The 19,156-nt window shown below is 38.5% G+C and overlaps 1 protein-coding gene across 6 annotated transcripts in view; it reads right to left on the bottom strand.

Annotated features, from left to right (window-relative positions):
• TMEM241 (transmembrane protein 241) overlaps positions 1–18,607 on the bottom strand; it is a 50,568-nt gene extending 31,961 nt beyond the window's left edge. The window contains exons 1-10 of one of the 6 annotated variants that reach the window (XM_048938820.1): positions 18,447–18,607; positions 17,995–18,041; positions 15,193–15,270; positions 10,829–10,925; positions 7,548–7,625; positions 6,102–6,127; positions 4,651–4,702; positions 3,411–3,459; positions 1,976–2,021; positions 1,018–1,053 (exon numbers count right to left, since the gene is read on the bottom strand). In XM_048938820.1, coding sequence (XP_048794777.1) covers positions 1,018–1,053; positions 1,976–2,021; positions 3,411–3,459; positions 4,651–4,702; positions 6,102–6,127; positions 7,548–7,625; positions 10,829–10,925; positions 15,193–15,270; positions 17,995–18,041; positions 18,447–18,518 — 581 coding nt within the window. In that variant the 5' untranslated portion in view covers positions 18,519–18,607. The remainder of the gene's footprint in view (positions 1–1,017; positions 1,054–1,975; positions 2,022–3,410; positions 3,460–4,650; positions 4,703–6,101; positions 6,128–7,547; positions 7,626–10,828; positions 10,926–15,192; positions 15,271–17,994; positions 18,042–18,446) is intronic. The other 5 variants (XM_048938816.1, XM_048938815.1, XM_048938818.1 and 2 more) reach the window with 5 other exon arrangements.
• Positions 18,608–19,156: the final 549 nt, after the last annotated feature.

Genomic DNA, 19,156 nt, shown 5'->3' with positions numbered 1-19,156 from the left:
GTATATGCTGTTACCATGTTGATGACATTCATAAGGTAAATGGAAACTGATGTTAAATATTGTCCTCACCAGTGTTCTTGATGTATTCCTACCAGGGATCTTTAGTGTGGTCAGACTAAAGCACACAATCAAATGATAAGAACAACTTCAATTTCCTATGCTTATGCCTAACTTCTGTGTTCCAATTTGACCTAAATCAATTTATGTCTTTCAGTCCTTATAACCATCCTCCTCCCATAGAGCTCCATATCTGTAGTCTCATAGTCCACAGCATTCTCATACAACTTTATTTACCATTCCAAGAGGCCAATACATAAAAGCAGATGTGATTATGGATGGACAAGGATCTAGTGAAGGTTCTATATGCCTTAATTTAAATAAAACCTCACAAAAATCTAGTGGAAGCTATGCACGGCAGGTACGCTGGTTTGTATGGTTCTTCTGGAGAAATGACTGGGTTTTTCTAATCTTTTTAAAAAATATTTTGTTTTTGAGAAAAATACAGGGGACTCTGGTGACTCAGGCTCTTTCACTAACTGCAAAATAACAAGCCAGTTTTATATCTCCAAATCGGAAAAACAACCAAATGTCTGAATTACTCAGTTCTGCTGACAGCACTCTCAGTAGTCAGTTATTGCTCAGGTTCTTTGCACGTGGTTCTTTTATAATCACTGCCTCCCCCTCTGGCAATTTGGTACAAGTTTGTCTGTGGTGAAGGTTTTGCCAGCGAGTTACTCTGTAAATATTATTTCTGGAAAAGAGAGATCACTTGTGCACATGGTGATTAAAAATTCATAATTAACACCTCGTTATCTCCCCAGGTGTACATTGGCATGTCCACCTACAGCCATAGCCAAAATCATGCAGCTGTTAAGCCGTATTTTTTCAATGCATGTCTTGCTAAATAAATATATTTAAGTAGTGGTAGCTCTGAGTTTCCTAAAGTAGTCATGTTTGAAGATGAAAATATATGCTAAACAAACCGGCCATAGTGTATCAAAGGCTTATTCATTTTACCTGAATACATAGTTGATGTACTGTTGGTCCAAGTCACTGGGAGAGAAGAGTTAAAAATAAGGTATTCTTTCAGTAATGCTGTTCACTGATAGAAATAGATCACTATATCAAGTAGTAGCACAATATTACGACATATCTACATAATGTCATAATTATGTAGCACGCTTATATTATTTCCTATATTTTATATTGCAACATTATGCTAATAGTTTATCAGCTTATTAATTTACATAGTATTTGCACAAATTCTGTTGCTAGTCTGTTACACTGAAAGTAAAGATACAGTGAGCCTGGCTAAAATTTTAACAAAGGTGGAAATTCATTTTAAAATAAAGGAGCCTCTCTGGACCCTATATACATGTTACGTACATATACATAACACGCAGTGGCAACAAATCCATCCCTATACAGACAACAGCAGACACCATGCATATGCTGTATGAACACTGCACCTATTTTCAAAACAACTTCTGCAAGGCTGATGTAAGACTGCATACAGGATTGGTGCAACGTTTCAAGGTTTTTGAGTTACACAGACACTGACACCCTGTGGCATCCCATCAGCCGTTAAACACTTTTGAGATTGTGTCACAAAGGGAGATACTGACACATTCAAACCATGAAGCTTTAAGGCTAACACAAACTAACATTTCCTCTTAATGTCAGTGACGGTAACTATGGGACCTTTTTCCAGGACTGAGTCATCATCCTTTGATAATACACTGTTTAAAACTAATTCAGTGTTTGTGTTAGCAGTATAAACATCAATAACCACATGGTATTGCTGGGATTATCAACAGTATGGCTCTTCCTGTAACAAAAATCGTTAATGATTAACCAAGAGTGATGCAGTTCACACAGATAAAGCAGAGATCCCTACAGTTTAGCTGAGTGCTATGTACATCAGTCCTCTTTGATAGCAATTCCTTCTATTTAAAAGAACGTGAAAGCACATTACCTTAAAGAATTAGGCTTCCATAACTTGTGAAATACTTTGTAAGCCCCTGTAATTGCAATGACATAGATTTACCATAACATGCAATCATTATGACAAACAACAGCTTATTTGTTCATGGTACTGATAGAACCCTCTGAATCACACTTAGCGATGTGGCACAAAAAATGCCTAAATCATTAGTAAAATCAGCCTATCACTTCAAATTAACAGCTTCCAGAGTGTTATCATCTCAAAATACTGTCATGCCATGTGTGCTTCTGCTAGTCCAGCTCACAATAACTAAAAAACATGGGAGGGAAGTACACGTGTGTGTGAATACATAAAGTGCTGTAGAATTTTTTTCTATTTTTCTGGGTAACTTCTATGATATGTTCATCTACGTAGACCCTACAGTTGTCTGTTCCGAGTCATCTCTGCTGTTTGCAGGATCTCCAGGCTCATTGCATTCTTTACCAATTCATTTTTCAGTAGGCAATATTTTGCAAAAGAGAAGCCTCAGCTCAGCTCATCCCTAGTTACAGCAAACAAGTATTTCAAGTGATAAATCCCTAGATTTTTTGTTTTATCTAAATGAGCAGGTGTTTATAACATTTCCTATAGAAAAAAATACTTCTTATTTATATATTAACAACATTTTAGCACATGATGTCTAGATCTCCTTAAACACAAATTATAGATGCATAACCTGTGAGCTGCAAATTTTACAGTATGAAAGACAAATTAAAGAAATCATCCCAATTTGCAGACAAGACTTACCATACAAACAAATCACTCAGTCTACAGGAGATCTAAGAACTAAATACAAATCCCTTACTATCCAGCTTAATGTTCCAAAATACACAAATCTCCTACTTATATACTGCTACTCAGCTTTTCTTCAGATTTTTTTTGGCATCTGACTGTTTTCAGCTTTTCAGGGAAGAATGACTTTACCTAACAAAAGAAAAATATAAAAACCCTACAGATCGTGCAACACATTGTTAATTAACTTCTTTATTTAAGAATACATATGACTGCATCAAAACCCCCAACATTTCAACACCCTTCTTCTGGAAACATTCCATAATATTTTAGAATACTTTTTTTTGTCAACTTTTAAATAAAATCTGTGCATACAAAAAAAAATTCAGTTCTTCATGTTTCTTCTCCCCTCAGAGAGGAAAAGGGTCTCTTACTGGGCAACCATTAAGAACTCCAGAAAACTGTAGTGTTGATTAAAATGTATATGCATTTTCTTCACCTGTCTTCTCAGTCTATTTGCTGTTGTTTTCAACCTAAAGGCTACAAGAGGAAAACATTTTCTTATCTTTACTATCCTTTTTATTTTAAAATGTTTCTTACATCAAAAACCCTAATATTTAAAAAAAAAAAGAAAAGTTGAATTGCATCTTCAACAAATTCACTCTTCACAGTCGTTCCTTCAAAGATGACTTACCAACACAGACCAAGTGAATTAGAGCCCACAGATAACCGTTTGGATCAAACTGCAATAAAAAACATCTGGGTAAATAAAGGTATCATAGAATCATCAAGATTGGAAAAGACTTCTAAGATCATCTAGTCCAGCCATCAGCTTGTCACCACTATGTCCACTTAACCACGTTCATACATGCATAAGCAATGCTATTTCCCTGCAGTTAGCTTCGTAAAGCAAGTACAGTGGGAGCTATAGCACAAATGAAAAGAAGACTAAAGAAGGCTAGAGACTTTTCTATTCTTAGAGATATGGCACATGCCTGGTAGCTGTACCCTGTTATCCATGTTTTCAGCCCTGGTGAAAACAACTCTGTTTCTCTGGGATACAGACATCATTCTAGATGACCTGAGACTATGGATGCCAGCCTGTATATTCTTGTATCATAGCCATTTTTCTAGTATCATAGCCCCATAGGATCATTTTTCACTTAGCAGAAAGTTAACTTTTGATCTCCCAGTACAGATGGATGGTCAGTCACAGAGGGACAAGTGGATCAGAGGAACCACTAAGGTATTGAAAGTGGTGCTTCCTTGACCCTTTTCCCCTACCAACCCCTGCAGTCTGTTTCCCCAAGGTTCTCACTAACTGCAGTGCATCCAAAAGAATGCTCCCAGCAAGATAGGCTCTCTTCATAGTCAATTGAGAAAAATGAATGTTTGCTTTCACAAGTATACACAAGAAGTTCCTACTCTGCACCATGGACCATGATGAACAGAGTTAGATCAGGTGAAATGCTTCTGTCTGCCCTTGACTGGAAACATCCAGACAAGACCCAGTTTTTTCTCACTTATCTTCAGTTACTAACTGAAGTCTAAATCAAGAAAGTAGCCCTCTTAAACCTCCAAAAGAGAAAGACAGGCATGTCCAAGGAATAGATCCATGACAGACTGAGCTACTCTAGAATTAGAGATAACTCCTTCCTTTCTCACAGATCTAATTCAGGAAACCACTCAACATACTTGCAACAAATTCAAACCTAAGTGATTCGTTAAGCCCTTTAAGAAGCTACACTGTGGTATCCCCAGCCCCTGGCTTCACCTAAAAGCTCCATATCTGTACTGGTCAGAGGTTTCACCAGGATGCAAACATGTTTAAAAATCTTTTGCAGGAATCCTGCCTTAGCTTACAAGTAAAACCTAGGGTACTTGCTAAGAAATACAAAGGGCAAACTAAAGCTGCTTTAGAAAACAGAGCTCACCTGCGTGTCACATAAAGGAAGGCACACTGCTGCTACCAGGAGGAACAGCACACTGTGGATGAGAGGAAAAAAAACGCAAGAATTGTACTCCTGGTGAAATATGGACACTTCTACTCAATTTTATAACTGTACTTTTCTTTTTTTCTTCATTTTTATTCCATATGTTTATAAAGTATTTTCTGCCAACAAAATTACATTTTATATCAGGCATTCTTCATAATTAATACAGACCTAAGTTGAACAAGAAGAAAATCAGCACAAACCATCTTAGCAGCAATGAAAAAAAAATTGGTATGGAGTACTGTTCTTCACTTGCCATTTGGCTTCCTTAGGTTACTTTAGAAAATGAAAACCAACTCATTTGTGGCTATGAAGAGCTACCAAAAAGTTCCATCACTGGGATAAATTGTGTATTACAACAATTTCAGCAGTTGTGACTCCAATAAAAGTTATGCTGTTAACTCCAGAACAAAGAATAAAGTGGGAGTGAGTGGAGGCATGGTAGAAATGGCTTAAGGATAGCACAGGTCCCTCCATAGACCACAGAACTGGACTAAAAATCTCAAACTGCAGCTGACTGGTAATTCTACCGGCTACACAGAATATGTAGATGTAGAATTTCTATGGACTGTCAGTATTAATAACAACAAATATTTGCTTTTATTGCTCATTTTCCTGCTCTCCAGGGACACAGAAGGAAAAGATAGAATAAAGACGATAAAAAACAACAACAAAAAGCCCAACTGGTATCCTTGAAAATAATCCAGTAGTGAAAACAAGGCCATGGTAAGCCAGATAATGGAAACAAGAGGGAGGAAGTTGGAAGCCAGGGCTCCAAACACACTGAAAATTAAACCAATGTTGTTCAATCTAAGTACAGTTAAAAGATTAAGAAGTATACTATCTTCAAGGGAATGAGTGGGAAGAACAAAACTTTCAGTATGCAGATGGGTGACTTCTGTTTGTCACGATCTCATTTTGGTAGCCTAAACAACCAGAGCCAACCAAGATTGGTAAGGTTGTGTAACTTAATACAAATGATGCAGAATGATGCCAGAAGTCACCCAATTTCCTCCTTAGGAAATGCATTTTTAGCTATTTTCTATCCATTATCTTTCTCTTACTGCTCAATATTACACACTGAAATATCAAACTTGAGCTCCTTTTCAAAAACATTCTTGCAAGCACTGTTTTGTTATTCACAAAGGCCAGCCTTCTGGCTATTTTTATAAGGAGGGAAAAAAAAAGTATCTATTTAAGCAATAGTATAAAAGAAAAAAGAAAATACATTTTAAAAATATTTAATTACTTGTATGTTGCAATTTATGCTTACAGCCCACAGGAATCTGTCTTACATTCTTCATTGTTTTGGTGCGCTACTATTTGAAGCAAATACAGAAACCGGAGCCAAAACAAGATGAAACTGAATCTGAACGGTTTTTAAAACTTACCTACAGACTTTCAGATGAGAGATCTGCTGTAAAAAAGGACACATGATTAATTGTACTGTTTTTTTAAATGGTGAAATGCTTCTTCCTTTCAAAAAATAAAAGGAATTACAGATGATCTTACTGCACCAAGTACAAGAAAAAGACAATGAACAACACTGAACAGCCCATTATGCTTAAGTACTACTTAGCAGTACTTAAGAAAGAAAGAAACACACAAAAGGGAAAAAGCAAACACACAAAAAGAGCGATGACTGAAGATTAATCTACTCCAACTTTTTTTTTATATTTTCAGGTTATTTACCACCAAGTAAACCTAAAACCAGACATGAATGTTACACCTGGTTCTTACACTCATCCTAAGTATACCAGAACAGTGTACTGTAGATATTCAAATATTGATTATACTTAATTAATTAGGTACTTCTCCAACCAAATCAGCCTTGGTCTAAATTCATCGAAGTTTCCTAGTATTTTGGTCCAAAATCATTCCCCAGAAGATTCCTAGCAAGACCTCTGTTTGCATTATCCTTCCCCATTGTGCTTTAATTTCCAAAGAGAGCAAACATAAGCATGTGAGCTAGAATGAAAAAATAAAACACTTTGGCAGGGACAGCATCACAGAGATATGCCATGGCGCACACTGCTACATCCCTTAGTCTTAACCTTAGGGAAGTCTTCAGTTTGTTACAAGTAGCAAACACTGGCATTTATTTGCATTCTATATACACTGCGGAGGTAATGAACGGAAGATCTCTTCTACTACAAGCCACAGTCCATTTCAGAAATGAATTTGTGACTTCCCAGCAGTACCTCCTACAGCACCTCTCTGGTCACACAATTAGAAAAGCATTCCATAGCCTAAAAAGAAAGATCTCCAGTGTAGCTGAAGAGAAACAAACTGAGATCTTACTAAAGTAAGCAGGAATTCTTCTCACCTTAGCAGGTGTTGGGACAGATTCCCAAACAAAGCCTAAAATGCGTTATTTTTCCAAATTTCATGCGGAGATGTGATTCATCTATTGATAGATATTGATCAATTGATATTGATACATATGATATATTGAATACTAGGTATGTTAAAATAGACCTAAGGACCTAGTTTTCCTTCCCCTCTGCTCAAAAGATGAAATTCTTACGTATAGCACGAGAGAGAGATTAATTCTCAAAAGGAAAAGACAAACTGGACTAAGCCAGTCTTAAAAATGGAAATTAAACCATCAATATGCACTTGCAGTCTTTCATCCACTAAAAGAGAAAAGAAAACATCAATATAGATACTTGTCAAAAGCAAACCTCTCTCTGGGACTCATTAGTGACTTGCTGTCACAATGAGATTAAAAAAGCACATAGCACTAATGCCTGCATAAAAAGAAATTAGATGTCTTGTCATAGGGCTGTTACATCACAGGCGGTGTCTTGAACATACTAATTAATAGGTGAAATTACCTCTTTCTGCACAAACTTCTGGAAGCCACAGGTTATGACTTCTGCTGCATTCTGTATAGTGAGGAACACTGGAATTGGCTGCCATTGGGAGAGAACAAAAATGCCTGGAATTACTCAAAACAGTCACAGACATAGGAAGGATGTTCCTGCACGGGCTAACTGTCCCAGGTTTTTGCATTATTTTGGTTGTTTCTATCATTGTAGACGCACATCACATCTCCTAAAGGAATTTACTCGTTCTAAGAGTACAATCACTATTACAAGGCACCACTTCTGAGTGCCCTGTCCAGATGTTCATACAGAGCTACCATTGTGAGAATTACCACAGGCTTCTGCCTCTGGTTTTGCCTCTTTGTTCGCATACCTACAATCTCCACAGTAAACTGTTCTCGTTATTTTCCCATCTCCGTCTGCTGATGCTAACACAGTGTTACTCCTAGCAACATTACAGGTAAGATGATTTTAGGCAATTGTTTTCAGTTACTGCTAGGGAGATCTGCCAGAAATTTAGGTAGAAACGTAATAATAGTTCACACAAAAGTGATGTTGAAATTATACCCAGTGAGGCATCTGGACGCAATCCCAATATGAAATCATTAAGAAACAAATCCCAGTGATAACAACAACGAATAAAACGCCCATCACTCCAGGCAAAACCAACTCAAATTAGTGGTTCACAATAAATCCTCCAAATCAGATCCTTGGTCTCTTAGACAGTCACAACAGAAGCAATTATCTGCTCCGATTAAGATAATCTAAAGGCAGTTTCAGGAAGCAGTGTTTTCCTGCTTATGGGTAGTATTTAAATAACATGGGTAGAGAATGAGGTAAATTCATACTGACGTGCCTCCCCTGTAAGTATCAGGTAGCAAATACCTCTTTGACTCGGCTTTGTAATCAGAAATCTCTATTTTCTGGATTTTTCTTTTCTTGCCCGCAAAGCAGGATAAGCATCACTAATTAAAAACTTTAAGCCATAATAACAACGAGGGCGGATCCATAAATACAACAGTTTCACCAAGATAACTCTTAACACCTCTAAATTAGCAGTGAATGAAAACCACACAAACACAACTGGCATGAAGTTGTCAGCTCCTGCTTCAGTTCTGGAATCCGATTCTCAACCTTGTTGCTAGACAACTAAACACAATAAAACAGAAGTACCTAACATAAGCATCCTGAGCCTGAAATAATAGAAAATAGAAGAAATAACCACAAACAAGGTAAGATGACAGCAAAACTTACATTCTTTCTTTCATGAAGCCAATTTGACAGATTTTCTTTCCTTCCCCCTCCCCCCCACTTTTGGCTCTTTCAAGTATGTTTTAAAGCCAACAACGGCTCCAGTTTGCCCAGGCCTGCTAACCTTCTCCATATGTCTATTGTCTTTGATGTGACTATTTTTTAAATTTGTGAGTGAGCTTAATACTCACAAAAAGAAAGGTTTACTGTTTGGACAGACAGGATGAATAGACTCTGTACAAAACTCCCCCTCACAGTTTTGCATACTTTGGCTAATGCATCCCAGTTCAGAGCTAGGCACCGCTGCTCCAATCTCAGCCCTCAACTCTTGGGCAGGAGAGTCTTCCTGTATCTTTTGGAGAGGTACAGATGGAAACTAAGGTCCTGCCTCTACACAGAGCTGTTTTAAAGCAGGCATCCATGGTTTTGATCAAAAGTTCATGTGATTTCAACTTTAGAAACAAAATAAATGCAAGTAAATTTGTGAAGTGAGCCATTTCAGGTACAAGAATTTGGGACAGTCCATTTTCCTTCTCTCCACATCACAAAATTGTTGTAGGCAGATTTACTTAAAATAAAGCTTGTATGCAGGTTTGAATTTGGGCCAGCAATGCATACTAGCTATGGTATAAGACTACTTGTCCTTCTGCTGTTCCTTCTAAAATGGCCACAGAACGAGGCACATCCACAAACAACAAAAAAACATGCAGAAATGGTGATGCTCCTCAAGAATAGTTTGGGATCCAAACAAAAAACTTTTCATAGGCCCTATGCCATGCCACTACTTGAATCTTACTCTTGAATGATCACAGAGAAGGCAAGGCACGGAGTCAAGGTAATTTACAGAACTCAGAAAGAAGAAATAGCAACAGAGGATGTGATTCATACCTTCTCCACCTCACAGGTGATCAGGCAGAAAAGATGCTGCTGCCAAAGGTTTATTGCTATTTCCAAACAGCTCTCTCCTTAGAGATCTTTCCTGAGTCCACACCAGGGAAGCCCCGTGGATTTGCTTTGACAAGGAACCAAGAGGAAGTGAATGCAATCACCATGATACAGAGCTAACTTGGAGGCATATGGCTTCCAAGCATGCAGCCATGCTTCCCAAAGATCACTGGAGTCTAAGATGAGGCCCACCACTTTGTTTGAGTAGACAGAGACCAAGTGTCCTTTTCTGCCCTGTCACTCCACTAGGATGTTCAAAGGATCACTGCAAGAAGAGCCTTGTCTAAAAATTCCCTTTTGATGCTTCTTGGAGTTTAGAAATTGCTAGAAGTAAGCTGGCTCTGGAATTTAAGGTGAACTGACAGAAAACAGAAGGGAACTAGACCATGAACTACTGCAGACAGTAACAGTCGTAAAACAATTTAAAAAAAATCATGTAGCTGATTTATTCTAAAATATTTGTATTTTCATTTATTTATATTATGTATATTATTTACTTTTACTTTTTGAGAAACACAAGCTTACTTAAATAAAAGGCATTCAACTCTAATGAAGGCAGATTTGATGTCCCCTGATTAAACATTTCATAGGTCACTGTAGTTCAAACGGATAACAAATCTGATGAATCAAACCATCCCCAAAATCTCTTCCCAACTTTCAATTTATTTTTTCAAATCCTGTAAAGCACCAAAGCTTCTCACAGTAATGGTTTTCATCCTTTTCTTGGAAAGGTTTCCCCCAGAAATGTGTCCCATTAACCCTTTTGCAAAGCTAGAGCCAATAACTTCGTAACTTCTTCCCTACCTGCACAATTCAGAACAGTGGATCTGTCTGCAAAACTCTGAGTACTGTGGAGCAATGCGGAGTTCTTCGACTGTCAGAGAGCTCAAGGAAAGCTGAAGGCACTTTGTGCTTTTTGTTACTGCCCTACACTTTGCAAGACTGGACCGTTGCTCTAACAATGTTAATAGATTATGAACTATTTGAAGCCCTCCCCCTCTCTTTTCCACCCAACCCAAGAGCAGAATTAATTCCTTGTATGAAGAAAACATTATTTGCTCATAAAGTAGAGGCAATACAGAACTGATGTCTACCTGTGTGCTTCTTACCAGTCTAGACAGTGCCCTGGAGCCAGCATAAATAATGCCTACAAAAATTACCGACGCAGGAAGCCAGGACAGGATTTCAGACCTGTGAAAACAATTCAGATCTCATTACTTCTCTACGTTCTGTTAACATGCAGTTAGCAACAGTTGCTTGCAAGAAATATAACATATGTATGTGTACATATACTCAAAAGTGTGCATATTAAATTCACTGTCTGATTGTTCAACATTCCTCTCACTTACTAAAGAAGTCTCTTGACACAGAAATAAACCACTTCATCTAATCCCAGGTGGACAACATTACTGCTTCTCTTTACTTTCTGCCTCTTTTTCTTGCTCTTGCTCTTATCCCTCAACAACTGTATATTTCATAGCAATTACTCCTACTATATTTAAGGGAGAGAAATTTTATTTCAATAGTTTGCTTCTCTGTAAAAGGAAGAAAAACTTTCAAATGAAGGCATAAAATGGTGCTCTCGCACAGACAGCACACATTTTCACCATGTACAAATACAGTTGCCCACCCACGCATTCATTTCTTCATTTCTCAGCCGGATTTACAAAGAGATTTCTGCTGAAGATCAGATTGTCTCCGTGGGAGCCTGTCTCTGGAGATTTCCTAATGACACCCCCTTGACTAAGCCAAACTCCTGGAGGCATTTTGACAATTAATGAAGGAATTAAATCATTGCAGATTGTTGTTGCTTTGTTTTGTTTTATTTAATCTTGCTTATGGCAGTCGAGTCAGGCTTCGATTTTGAGAAGGGGCACTGGAATTTGCACTTTTCCTTTTCCGATTTTGGTACTTAAGAGAACGAAAGGTTCAGATAGGTGGTAAAATCCAGAGAGAATAACCTAAGATTTTGAGTGACAGAGATTCAAAGGACTAACTTGGAGGCTTCCCAGGACTGAAGAAGACACTGCTGCCTTCATTCATTCTTCCTAAGTCTTGAACTAAAGTCAAGAGAGTATTACCATGTAATACTCATTTTTAAGATGAAGCCAAAGTATTTGTGGTTCATTAACTGGGATTGTGCTTCTAACTAGCACGTAAGTGTCAAAATGCAATTACAGGTACCACTATATTACAATACTTCATGAAGTACAAAAAAAAAAAATGGACAAATAAAGGTGAAAACAGAACAGTCTAAATGAGATCAAACCTTACCCAGAATTTTTGTTATCTTTAACACCAGGAAAAAGGAAAAAACAACTAAACTTCATGTTCCCTTTCTTTATATAATTTTCTAGGGTATTTGCTAAAAAAACGGCAGAGTAACAAATGAATGGTCTTTAGGTCCTTTTGCTGATATAAAAATTTGCTCTTTGAAGTTCAGGAGCTAAAACTGTCATGCCTCATTGCCACTGAGTTCACACCAGATACCAACGACAAAAAAACCCCCATCCCAACTGGACTTGCAGTAAATTGAAGAAAGTAGGAAAGAAGAAGAAAAGGGAGGGCTGGGAAGAAGAAAGGAAAACCAGATGAAAACCGAATTTCCATTTAGTGCATAAAAATATCGTTCTTTCATGTTCCCCACCACTAAATTCTAGGCATCCCAAATATGTCTCCATTTCCAATCCAGTGCTGTGAAGTGCAATGGAAAAGGACTTAAGATGCTTTTCCCATGATGCGACAGGAGAATTTTATGCTGCCAAGTGGGAATTTCAGGACCGAAAAAGAATGCATGGATGTTTGATGTAATGTGTCAGCACCAACAATCTGTCTTGTATGCAAACCAAATAGCAGCTCCTTATGTTGGCAACACAGCAATGTACGTGCAAAACAAGCAAGTTTAGTGACGTAAAAAAACTGATGAATTTATGTAGTAGGGCTAGATTTAAAGCCCATTTAAGTCAGTGGGTAGCCTTCCTAAAACCAGACTTTGAAGTTTTGGTTTATGCCAAGTTTCTGAGCTGAGAAAAATTCAACAGTCGAATAAATGCCAACCAAAACATAGGACTTAGGTGCCTACACGGGTGAGGCAGAAGGTGGGCAGCAGATCATGGCACTGGATGCATTATGTGAATGCCACACACATTCTTATGCGCTCCACTGAGTCCTGTTTTGGACACAGATTTTGCAGACAGCTGCTATTCACCTTATAGAAGCAACAGTGATGGTGAGAATCTCTTGCAGTTGGCAATACTGAACAGAAACAGATAAAAAGCAAGATATTAATCAAAGCAAAGAGCAATTACTGTAAATAATATGTTTAACAGGACCAAGGACTTGTTTTTATTTGGTATTTATTGTGAAGCTAGTATTCCTGACTTCGTCATAACCTTCAGACAAAGGGTGGTCATCTCTAGGTAGTAAAATAATTCTTCTGAAATACTTTGGTGTATCTTGAACCAGTTCAGAAAGCTCATGAGATCTGTCTGCAGAACAGAAATACACTGGGCTTTGTGGAAGTACACAGATGGGTAACTTTACTACTTGCAGCATGAGAAGACTGGGGACTGGAAATAGTATTCTTAAATATTCTACATGTACACCAAAAAGATAGATGCAGAGACCAAGATGCTGGAAGAGGGGAGGAAAAAAAAGTCCTTCTCAGTCCAGTAGTAAAACATCTTCACAGGGTGAAGGAGTTTGAGAGGAGATGATGGAGAGAAGCTTTGAAATACTATGGGGTTTTTTGTTTGGTTGGTTGTTGGTTTTTTTTTTTTTTTCAGACAGAGCTCTATACTGAAAGTCAAGTTCAACAAAGCATGCACTTAATCCTTCTGAAGAAAGACAGATTTAAATTCATGCTTAAGTACTAGTCTGAATTATATTCAAGCAATTAATTCTGGCCATATCGTTTTGTCCACAGATAATATTCTAGAAAATCACTACAGAACTTTCTGAAGATGCATTTTAGCCAGTTTCCCTAGAGTATGCTGACATCTAGAGGCCTGAAGTCTCAATCTACAAAATACAAACTAATTTTATGCCACACTTTTCTCATATAAAAACGTCCTCTTTGTGGAAAGTGATTCTTGTTCAGTATTAACTCAGCTGTCTTTCAAGTTATGGAAAAATTAAAATATCTTTTATAAGCTGGGAAAATTATTCAGCTTCTTTTACTGTCACAACTTAAAGCAAAAGTATTTTCTCAACTATTGATGAAAAGCTGAATTAAAAAGGACGTTAGTGATAGCTGCATTCCTTTGCACTTTAAGCTGTACTGCAAAGACAAAATATGCATAACCAGCATACACTATATATATGACAATATGTACCAGTAACTGTTGCTTAAGCAAAGTTTGGAGCCTAATCCTGCCTCTGCCAAAATCAATGAGAGCTTTGAACTCCATATCCGCATCTTATCTACACTGTAGATAAAAGATAGGAAGTTAAAGCCTGTTTCCATTTACAGCTTTGTTTAGGTTTCAGTGGGGATGTGGACACCTGCATGCACAAAAAAAAAAGAAATTAGCCTGGTTCTCCACACATATGGATGCAGAGATTTCACTCTCAATAAGGAACTTCAGTTTTGCAAGTCTACTGCTTACATTCCAAACTGAAAATCCATCACCTGTCACATCATAATACAAATCACTGAAAAAAATTACTTTAAAAGGAAATTCTGACAGTCAACCAGCCTGATAGCCCAGTTTCAGGGTTAAGACACATTGTTTAGATCACTCAGAAAAGTTTTGAGTATCTGCAGTGATGGCAACTCAGCAATTACTATGGGCATATATCTTATAATTCACACTATTTCGTGAAATGTAAAGGAGATGCCACATTTCATACCACAGAATGGATCTCTATGAACTGAGTATGATATTCTGGATAACTCTTCTAAATGGTAGTAGCACTCAGTTCAAGCAGATGATCTTGATCCACTGATGAAACATCTGAATTTGGAGTTTGATCACTGCACCAGTCCTGTGCACTGCACTGGTTTCTCTTGCTGTGTCCTTATGCATATAGAGATACACATAAGGGCAAATGACTCCCATTTACGAACACCAAATCTTACAGAGGTGTCAAATCACATTTTCTGACTCCACTGCACTGAGATTTTAGGGAAGGGGGTGTCAGTGGATGCATTACTAAGGCTTCTCTCCTGGTATTTTTCAGATGATCCAAGGAAGAGATACAAAAAATGATATTGGATATATTATCCTTGTAGACTTCTCTAGTGATTACGCTTCTTTATCTTGCCAAGGTGAAATTGAATTCACTCTATATTAGTAATCTGTGGAAGTGTGTGACTGAACATTGATTAGACTGAAACATAGTGAGGCAGAACACATACATACAGACACGGATATCATCTTACGTTTCAGCAAGTTAGTGACTTGCTAAACAAGCGAACTACAAAAAGTATGTAGAGATACTGAAAACCTTACTGTACCTTGAACACAAGCTTATCTCCACCCAGCCCAACTTCCAGGAGACATGAAGCAGAATTCCACCAACTAATGTCTGCCACCTGAAATAGAAACAGAACAGTATCCCTTTTTTTTTTTTTTTTTAAACCATGTGGAGCATGACCTTAAAATCTCTAGAATTTCTCAGAGCACACATAGGACTATAGTCATCTACTGCTCTTCCAGGCTACCAGGGATGGCACTACTCTTCAAATCTTTTGTTTTCTGGGCCGTCTTATCACCCAGGTTTTCTATTACTCTGGTGCTTTCCACCTCATATTTCAAGCGTTTTATAAGGAACTGCCTACTGCAATTTCTCTAGTCATCTTACTGAATCCCCATTTTACTGTTTAGTAAATATTTAAAATTTGCTGATATAAAATATTTAGTAATCATAGTGATGTTAAAGCCATCACTTTGTGATGCAAGTGAGGCAAGGATTGTGACAAGAAACAAACATCTGTACATATATAAACTGTTATTGCTAGAGAAAATATGATTTCAGGACTCACAGACTGCTCTCAGCTCAATGAACTAATAAGTCCCAAGGATGAAGTGTACAGTACTGGTATTTTCAAACATTAGCTTTATGACTTCTTGTTGTTATTCACGCTGGGCCTAGATTACACACTGCCTATAACTCAAATGGCATGTAGCATGCAGTAATTGAAGTGCCATTAACAATCAAATCATCACACTGCATGAGCCTCTGCTTCAGAGCCTTTAGAGGAAAAAAAAATAAAAATGAGATACAGTAAAAACAGTAAGATAACTTAGCATATAAACCAGAATACTGTGGTTTTCTCATTCAAATGCTATAGAACAATTACATGTATTCTGAAGTGACTTATCTATCTAATCACTTATCTTGTCACAATGGCATTCCTTAGTTTACTGTGGAAGTAGTACATGAGGCCTTAGCAATCCTTGCAGATAATTTAAAATCAGTAGTGATGCACAGTGATGTTTTAAGCTTCATAATAAATGACCAGTTTCCTTCTTTTTCAGGCTAACGGCTTTCAGGAAGATTGCTTCTCAGGTAAAAGTACCCAAATATCTAGTACAGCTCTGGCAGAGATCCTATGCTACAGTGTTAAATCACATTAAATATATGTAAGGTATAAAAATGTGTTTGTTGATTATTCCCAGTCATTGCAATGCATTTAAGCAATTATTTAATCTCTCTCTTTCTCTCTCATACATACATAAATGCTACATGCAGTATGGCATACAGCTGGACATAATCAGAAAAGAGTGAGCTCACTGTTCATAGGGTTTGATGAACCTCCAACACCACTGCCACAACTCACTTCAACTTTATTGCACTGGGGACATAAGAGAGCTTGGTGCCAGACATCCCTCGTCTGCTGAAGGCTTGATCATGCTCTACTCCAAACCAGTGATTAATTCCCATCAACTTTATGTGAAAAAAATTAATATAATTTCAGGTTTTAAGGACAGAGCTTGAAGTTATTAAGAGTTCCAAATCCTTAGCACTATGTGATACAGACTTAGGTTATATAGGGAACAAAAAAATATCAATGAACGGTGTGAATTGGGCATTACCCTTTGTTCCTTTGCTCAGCTGCCTTAGCTCTAGATGAAAGTATACCTTACTCACTTATTTTCAAAGAAATGGTCACCTTTAAAAAACAAAATTACTAAGATGCTGAGATGCCTTTCCAAATAATGGAAAAAAAGGAAGTAAATGTGGTAACACATATCCTATACAGCCATTGAGCAAATGCTTTTTTTACTGTTGACTTACCAGGATTGTATTTTACATACATTACTCAAAACCCTTTTCCTGTGTGCTGAAAGACTTGTCCAAGAGACTGTTTGCACACAAGTGATTGAACTGAAGGAAGCACTTGTTGCATATTTAATAGAGCTGAGTACACTCAAAGAAACTGGAGATTCCCAGAGGAGTTATTCCTAGAAGTAATTACAGCCCTGGAGTTGCAAGTCAGGCAAAACATAACCCAAGCAAAGCAGCAAAAAAGGAATGAAAGATATCAAGTGTCTGCAGATTTAACCAGTATCTCAAAAGAGCAAATGAAAGAAGACTGGAATATAATAGTCCAGAATTCCACAGAATCACCAGGGTTGGAAGGGACCTCAAGGATCATGAATCTCCAACCCCCCTGCCACATGCAGGGCCACCAACCTCTGCATTTAATACTAGACCAGGCTGCCCAGGGCTGCATCCAGTCTGGCCTTGAACACCTGCAGGGACAGGGCATCCACAACCTCTCTGGGCAGCCTGTTTCAGCACCTCACCACTCCCTCTGTAAAGAACTTAAGCACCTCACAAATTATGAACGCTGACAAGTGTATATTTGGCAAAGCATTAAATTTCTTATCAAGATATGGTAGGGACTTACAACACACAGCTACAACAAAGACTAAGCATGAAAATAAGCAGCACTGTATTGGTGTGTGTCTAAAGATGGGTTCATTAGCATACTGGAAAAGAATACACCCAATCTGCATCTTACACACAGTGCCATTACAATTTAGACAAGCTGTGCTATAATTGCCACTTTTCTACACCTAAGCATAACATTTGCAGACAACTGGGAACTGATGGAGTCTATATATCTTTAACCACTGTGATGCTGTGATGCCTGCTTTACTAAGGCTTCATTATGTTCTCTTAACAGCAAAAGCCAGTAACAAATGAAGTACCAAAGTTAGCTCCAGCATGGAACAACAAAATGTTTACTGACTGAATTTATTGACTGAAGTCATTTTTCAAACAACTGTATTCTTAAAATGGTACTTACCCTTGAAAAAGGGTAGGGTAGGTAAATTTCAGGACAGACAGGACATACTGAAAAACAAATACCAAATTAATGGACATCAAACACACACAGAGCTATGACATTAACATGCAATCGCCAGAGCAACAGAGAATACAAGAAGCTCCTACCAAAATAAAGAAAAATAAACAGACAAGATACAGTCTGAATGTTTTCTGTAAGTTCTCTTCCCACGCTGGAAGCACTGGACGCTGCCCCAGTCCCTGTAGCAGGCAGCAGACGCTGAGTTACACTGTATTGCCTACGCCGTACAATGCAAACTATTTCAAACTAAGTTAAAGTAGTTCACTTCTGGGCACGCTGTGGCCATCTCTGTTGCGACCGACTGCGAACACCGCGGTTGCTTGACAGCCGCGCCTACCCGGGCATCGCCGCGCAGAGCCCACCGCAGCCCGGCTGCGCGGGGCCGCGCTCACCTTATTGGTGAAGCAGGACGCCAGGTAGAAGAGGCAGAAGGCGAGGCCGCCCGCCGGCCGCTTCAGATACATCGGTCACCGCCGTCCGCCGGGCCCCGCACCGCCCGCGGCGGCCATCGCGGCGCGGCGGCAGCTCCAAATAGCACCTCCTCCTTAAAACGGCGATGCGGTCCGGTGGGGCCCACCGGCCGCTGCGCCCCCAACCGCCCCAATGCTCTGCTACACTCAGCAGCCCGTCTATCTTCTTTTTTTTGCACCCCCCCTTTTTTTTTTTTTTTTTTTGGCCTTTTAAAGCGTTTTTTCATTGCGTAACTTACCAGATGTAAACCACTTCCTTTGCATTTAATGTGAGCTGTAATATTTGAGCACTGTGTATTCAACAAGTTCATTAATGCTTAATGCTAAAATATAATCAGCAAATGCTCAACTGGAAAAAAATGAAAAACTCAACTGGAGCTACTCCTGCATGCTCTCTGCTTTCAGCCTATCAATGAATTTAACAAAGAGTCATTTCAGGAACTGCAGCCTTTATTGCTTAACTCACAGAATCACAGAATCACAGAATTGTAGGGGTTGGAAGGGACCTCCAGAGATCATCGATTCCAACCCCCCTGCCAAAGCAGGTTCCCTACACCAGGTCGCACAGGTCGGCATCCAGGCGGGTCTTGAACATCTCCAGAGAAGGAGACTCCACCACCTCCCTGGGCAGC

This window comes from Lagopus muta, chromosome 3, assembly GCF_023343835.1.
Source record: "Lagopus muta isolate bLagMut1 chromosome 3, bLagMut1 primary, whole genome shotgun sequence".
In the NCBI taxonomy this organism is placed as follows: domain Eukaryota; kingdom Metazoa; phylum Chordata; class Aves; order Galliformes; family Phasianidae; genus Lagopus; species Lagopus muta.
Note: the sequence above shows the minus strand (reverse complement) of the source record. Positions and strands in the feature narration are given on the sequence as shown.